The 6,698-nt window shown below is 54.3% G+C and overlaps 1 protein-coding gene across 6 annotated transcripts in view; it reads right to left on the reverse strand.

Annotated features, from left to right (window-relative positions):
• PAX7 (paired box 7) overlaps positions 1–2,705 on the reverse strand; it is a 118,857-nt gene extending 116,152 nt beyond the window's left edge. For 4 of the 6 annotated variants that reach the window (XM_007980289.3, XM_007980287.3, XM_007980285.3 and 1 more), the window contains exon 1: positions 1,867–2,705. In XM_007980289.3, coding sequence (XP_007978480.2) covers positions 1,867–1,951 — 85 coding nt within the window. In that variant the 5' untranslated portion in view covers positions 1,952–2,705. The remainder of the gene's footprint in view (positions 1–1,866) is intronic. The other 2 variants (XM_007980288.3, XM_007980290.3) reach the window with 2 other exon arrangements.
• Positions 2,706–6,698: the final 3,993 nt, after the last annotated feature.

Raw genomic sequence — 6,698 nt, forward strand, 5'->3', positions numbered from 1 at the left:
GCCCCGAAATTAAATAGTTCACTTGGCCTCACAAATCCATGAACGGTGCCTGCAGGCTCTGTGAGGCTGGTAGGCAGATGGGACACAGTCTCCGGGTGGGGGTGACTTTGGGAACCGGGAAGACAGGCATCCCTGGTGTGTACTGGGGAGGGGAGAACGCCCTGGTCGCCTTAATGCGAAGTCTACACGATTTCCTCACAGAAGGTTGGGGGGACACCCAGCGCACTAATCCGGCCTCGATCCCCCCAATTTGGGGACTCAGCGGCTGCGGAGATCTGGAAGATTAGAACGATTTCACAGCCACAGGAGTGGAGGGAGCTGACTGTAATTGAAAGGGAGGAGGCGAGAAGAGGCTCCGCTGCTGGGCCGTTCCTACCGCCCCCTCCCTTGCTCTCCCGGTCCCCCCACCTCTTTTTGTAAAAGTCGGTGTCTGAAGCCACCCTCGGATTTAATCAGAAATCGTGCGTCGCAAAGTCAGAGTCACTCGGTCTCCGTGGCGGGATATGCCATTAGCGCTCAAGAGCTCTCGAGCGCCCAACTTTATATTCAAGAGCCTCTTTAGCGACCGGCACTCGGCTCTCCTCAGTATTCTGCGTCATGTTGGGCAAATATTGTTCTAATCCGCCGCGCATCCTCAGCCGCCTGTTTTACTTGCATTCGCTACAGGAGAGTGCCGCTGCAAATCCCCGGGTTTGCGCGCTCTCCCGCCTGCGTGGCTGCCGGCGCGCACTTGATCACGGAGCCGCTCTCTTCGCCTCTGTCTAATTCAGGGACCCGGCGCCGTCTCGCTGCCCAAGGGAGCTCCTACCGGATCGCAGGCTGCCAGCCCGCCCACCCCCTCCCTGCCTTCTCTCCCCTTCCTCACGCGCCAGGGACTCAAACGATTACAAGAAGAGTAATTAAAAAAAAAAAAAAAAGTCGCACGTATTTGTAACGACTTCTCTGTGACACCCTAGGCTACCTACCCTCAGAAACCAAATGATCCCTCAGTGACAGGTTGAGGCCTTCCGTTAGTTTAAAAAGAAAACAAAAACACAGGAGCGGGTCTCTCGGCTGTGCGCTCCCATCTTTTTCTCCAGCCGGGACCGGTTCGCGGCCGCCCGTCCTCTCAGCTCTCCCCGGGCGGGCGCTGGATGTTTAGGAAGGACGCTTTACAAAATCAGCTCTTTCCCCTGGTTTGGACATTGCCGTGCCCCTCTCGCCGTTGAGAGGTTCTCTAAACCTCGCCGTTTAGAGGTTCTCTCCCGGGAGATTTCCAGAGTGCGGAAGCCCAAGTAAAAAGTTTTAGGGGGAAAATCGTTACTAATTATTATTTCCAATTAGTTTGTTTCCAGGCGGAAAAGCAGGAGTGTTTGAGTGTGGCTTCGGAAGAAATGGATAGCCGTGGTAGTTGAGGCATATAAAGTATCACCCATGGTATGTGGTTCGAAATAAAAAGGACTGGAAGACCAATCCCGGGGTGGAAAAAAAATAATTCAAAACAAGAGTAGAAAGCCGGCAGCCAGAGAGTCTGGAGAGCCGAGAAATTGTCAGGGAAGTGCATGGAAATAGTGGAAAGAGCTGAAATTCACCGGGACCTGATATTTACTAGGAGTCCAAATCTACCAGAAGTTCAGCCCTGCGGGTAAAGGCCGGCAGCTCGCGACCTGCGAAGCGAAGGCCGCCGGTCAGTGAAACCCACGTAGAAGCGGACAAGTATGCGTCCCAGAAACTTCCTGGGTTCCGCGCCCGGACTGGGACCCAGAAGAGACCGGGATCCTTCTGCTACTGCCGGCGCCGCCACCGTCCCCTGGAGACCGCAGCCTCTCCAAGGAACCCGAGTTCCGGGCGGCGGAGTCGCGGGGAGGCCAGCCTGGGCGTTCTTACCTTCCAAAGGGAATCCCGTGCGGGGGTAGTTCTGCCCCGGAGCCGGCCGCATCATTCTCGGTACCGTGCCGGGAAGGGCCGCCATTCTTGCGCACGCCGGGGACGAATCCAAAGTCGGCAAAAATCGCTTCCCGTCCGCTGCCTTCACCCCTGCTGCGATCTCTTTCTTTCCGTCTTCTTCGTCTTCTTTTTTTTTTAACCTCTTCTCCCTCCCCTCCACACACACTCCCTACCCCCACCCCCCACCCCTGGCTGCAGTCAAACGCGTCCAGAAGCTGGGGAGGGGGGTGTGGTGGAGGCGGAGGTTGGGGGGAGGGAAGGTGGCGACGACAAGGAAGTTCAAACAAACAAACACTCCAACCCCAAGTCCGCCTCTGCCGGCTGGGCTCTGCCTGAAGTTGTGCGGGCTGATGCGCCTGGCAGAACCCGGAGACGAGGCCCGACGGCGGAGGGGGGCCTGGGGAACGCGGCCGGAATCGGGGCCGCCAGCCTCAGAGTGGCGAGCGCCGCGTTCTCGCGCTCTCGCGCTCGGGGCCAAAGTTTCCGAGCCCGGAGACTGCGGAGTGGATTTCGTTCTCGTATTTATTTATATATTTATTCTCTCGCTCTCGCTCCCTCCCTCTTCTCCACGCCTTCTTTCTCCAGACCACACTCGCTTCTCCCTCCACACCAGCTTTCACACCCCCCGTCCCCTAGGAGACCCGAGGACAGACGGAAGAAGGAGCCTCCTCGGGTTTCGGGGCTAGACAGAGGCGACAGGGGTGACCGGGTTGGGGAAAGAGAAATGGAAAAGCGAGGGGGCGCGAGTGATCAGATGGGTAAGTTGTGCAAAAGTGTTCACCGAAGTACGAGAAGGAGGAGGAGGAGGAGGAGGAGGAGGAGGAGGAGAGGAGGAGGCAGTGAACGCGATCTGATAGGTTCGGACTTTTCTTTTATTCATGAGGAGGGAAGGGGGCCAGGGCACAAGGGAGCGGAGGACCAATAACGAAAAGAAATCGCCAACAAATATTTTTTTTCCTCTTTTCTAATCCCCGGCTCGACCTCGTTTTGGGGGAGAATTTGAACCGCCGTGAAAACAGAGGGAGCCGATCCCGGCAAGTTGGGGGCTGGGGGAGAAGGGGAGGAGGCCAACTTTGTCCCAGTGCCTTCCTTTGATGAATGGTCCGGATCCGCCGAGTACCCGGCCCCCAGGTCGCCCACGGTCGCTCTCGGAGTCCCGGCTCTATGGGAATGTCTGCCTCCCGTCCGGCGCCTCTCTGGAGTCTGGTCTTTTCTCTGGCCTTCCAGGGACAGAGTCCGCCCTATTTCTCATCTTCTCCCTCGTCTTATATCCTCTGAAACTCCTCCAGTGAGGCTCCCCTGGAACCGGCCTAGGGTGACTTGAAGGGAGGAATTCTGACTTTTTCTGTGTAATGTCAGACCCCGGTGTCCGGTTCTTACTCTACCTTCCCACCGCTCTGAGAAGCCCCCAGTAACCGTATCTGGTTCCGAGGCTTGGAAAAGTGGGTCTGCCAAGTGTTAGGGACAGGTCTCTTCCTCCCCTTCCAGCCCCTCCCCGTGCAGACATCTCCAGCCGCCGCCCTCCTCCTCAGGCCCCCAGGCCGGGCCCAAAACTCCTTTCCAGCAGGGAGTTGGGTTCACAGGGAGTTGGTGCTGGTGTGAGGATCTGAGGGCCCAAAGAGGTGGGAGATGGGAGGGAGGGAGCTTGTCAAGACTTGGTACAGCTCTGAGCTCATCAACTCTGAGCTCCTTGCTGGTGGGTTTGTGGGGACGACCCAACTGAATGATCGGGAGTCAGGGTGGGGAGATCAGAGGTTCCTGAATTCTTCACTCTCTGAAGCCAGGGTGACCAGCAGCCTCAACCTCAGGACACCGAGTCCTGGGGGCGAAACGCCCTCCCAGCGGGGCAGGACGCCACAACTGCAGGCCTTTTGTCTCCCAGGGGAAAGAGCGTCTCTGGCCCCACGCTGGAGGCAAAATACAATAAAATGAACCCAGCCCTCAAACTCGCCCCCTGCCAGCCCTCTCCCGGCAGTGGGGTCAGCCTTGTCTTAGCCTGGGGGGCTCACTGCTGGCTGGCCCCAGGGTGTCCCCATCCCTCCCCTTTGCCTCACCTGTGACCTTTGCCACTCTCAGCATGTGACAGATCTCCCTCCTCTCCCCACTCTCCCAGCACAAGGGGCTCATCAGGTTTTGGTGGGGCCTTCTGGGAATGGGGGCCTTGCTGAAAAACTTGTTAAGTTCACACTGTCTCTAATTGAGAAGGGAGATGCCAAGTAATTTTAGAATTGGAAGGGGGACACTGGGGTACTTTGCCTGGCCCAAGTTCTGGGGCCCTCCCCCAGGAGAGATTGAGAGATCAAGCTTTAAGCCCAGGGAAGATGGCAACCCCTTACATCACCAGCCTTGCTGGGGACCTGGCCTGCTTTGACCTCCATAGGTGAATATATATTCTCTATGCGTATATATACATATATTTGTATCATATACAGTTATGCATACACACATATAACACACACACATATGTATTAGGTGTATTGCATATTCATCCATTCATTCGTCACTAGTTGTCCTCTTTGCCTGGAAGGTTTGAAAGCACTTCTTCCCTGTATTTGTGGAATATGCCAGTGTGCTTGTGTGTGAATATAGGCCTGTGCCCGGGTCTGTGTGTCAAGGTGTAGGTGGGTTTTGTGTGTAGGTCTGTTTGGGGTCAGTTTGAGTAAATGTGTGTTTCTAAGTGAGGGTCCGTGTCTGTATTTCTGCTTTGAGGTCACCTCCATGTTGCCTTGGTATGGCTTCAAGCGTGCATCAGGAATGTGCGAGTGTGTGTTTAGGTTAATTCTCAGAGTGGGAAAAGACCTCCAGGGTGTGCCGAGGGTGGGAGGCTCCCTCTCTTCTGGCCAGTGCTCATGTAGCATCTTGAGCCGAGTGGGGCGAGTGCACAGCTGGACACCTCTGCTGCCGGGGACCCTCAGAACCTCAGGAGTCCTGCACTGGGGCCATCTTGCCCACAGCGTGGTGCTTCACCCTCCCCGCAAAAGACCTAACAGTGGCGAGTCCAGTAGTGACACAGACCCCCAGCGTTTCTGCAGCTCTGGGATTCCACGGCTGCTGCAGGGGGAAGGGTTGAGGGGAGGGTTGTCTATTGGAATGAGCGTGGCCGTTCTTGCCTGTTGGAGACCAATTTCACAAACGATTTTTGCAACAATTAAGGAGTGTGGCAGGGTGAAATGGCGATTTCACATCCAGCAGGGGAAAATGGGGGTTCACCTGGGAACTGTGGCGGGGGGTGGGGAAGAGCAGCGTCCCCTCCTCTCATTTCCCTTTGCTTACCCCCTTGTCTAGAAAAAGTCACCCCCATGCAGGCTTAATCAACTCCTAAGACCTCCAATTGCTGCTGTGAGGGAGGCTGTGAGGGGCTTCTGAGTGTGTGGGCTGGGCAGGACTTTTTCCAGAAAGTTTTCCTTTAGCCCTTGACCCCCTCTTTCTGTCCCTTTCTCTCCTCTCCCTCTTTCATCCTCTTTCTCTCTGTCTCTTTTTCTCTCTTTCTCTCTCTCTCTCGCACACAAACATTTTTCCTGTCTCTCTGTGTCCCTCAGTCTATCTTATGGTCTCCTCCATGTGTTTTGTTCTTTTGGTCTCTCTTTCTCTTTTCCTCCTTGCCTTTCTGGCTTCACCCCAGCAGCTTTTCTCTGGGACTGTCTATCTTGTCACCGCCTTTCCCATCTCCATGGTTTCCTGAGGTATGTATGGGCCTCCGTTGCTCTCTGGGCTGTAACTCAGACCTGAATCCCTGGGAAGATCCTTTGGTCCAGATGAGGTTGACTAAAGACCTTTGGGAAGTGATCCTCCTTCTCTGCTTGGTCTGGGGATGCATCTCCGGGCCCAGTCCAGCCTGCTAATCCCCCAGCAATCATTCCCATCTCAGTGTGGTTTGGTTTGGACGATTGTCTCCTATCTCTGGCTCACCCTGTCTGGTCTGAAATCTCTGAATTCCTCCTTTTCCCTTTTCTTAAGGGCAACAACAATGCTAATAGGAATTCTTCCCAAGTTTCCAAGTGGCATCTTCCAAACCCAACTGAAATGAGAGAGAAATAAATAGGCCCAAGGTACAGAAGCAAGACCCCAGCTTGAGTTCAGCTGGGGAAACTTGGCCTGTTTCTGACTGCCCCCTCCCAAGACATAGGCCACAAAGGGGCTCCCTCCTCCCTGCACCCAAGTGGCCAACAGCCTCTTCCCTCAGCCTAAGGGAGAGGACGCTCTTTATTTCAGACCCCTGTGTTATGAGCACTTTTGGAAAGCGATTACCCAATAAATATTCCTTTAAAGGGTGATAAATCCACCTTGAAAACCAGGGGTTTTGATTTCGTTGGGGGCCTTTTGCATTTTCAGAGGCTCCGGCCTGCTCCACTCTGCTAGAGGAGGCCAAAGACATCAACAAATGGAATTATTCAGTCTTCAAATGTTTGATAATGACAGAGGAGGGGGTGGGCGTGGGGGTGGGGAGGGAAACTGAACATCCAGGAACAAAGGACTCTCGGGAGGCTCCTTCCAGGTTTCGGAGACTGGAATTTCTCAGCACTACATTTCCAAGAAGCACCGACCTTTTATTATTATGCTTTTCTTTTAAGAAGTGGGACTCTTCTAGGGGTGACCTTGAAACAATCTGCCCAAACATGAATAGGAACGAAAAGGAAACCAAGTTGAAATCTTGCTTGGCATTTTCATTTTCCCCAGAAAAATGGAATAGTATGCATTGGATTCCAGTTTTTAAGAACTGGACAAGAACAACATCAGTAAAGATACAACAATGGTAATAATAACCAGGCTTC

Source organism: Chlorocebus sabaeus, chromosome 20, assembly GCF_047675955.1.
Source record: "Chlorocebus sabaeus isolate Y175 chromosome 20, mChlSab1.0.hap1, whole genome shotgun sequence".
Taxonomy (NCBI): Eukaryota; Metazoa; Chordata; class Mammalia; order Primates; family Cercopithecidae; genus Chlorocebus; species Chlorocebus sabaeus.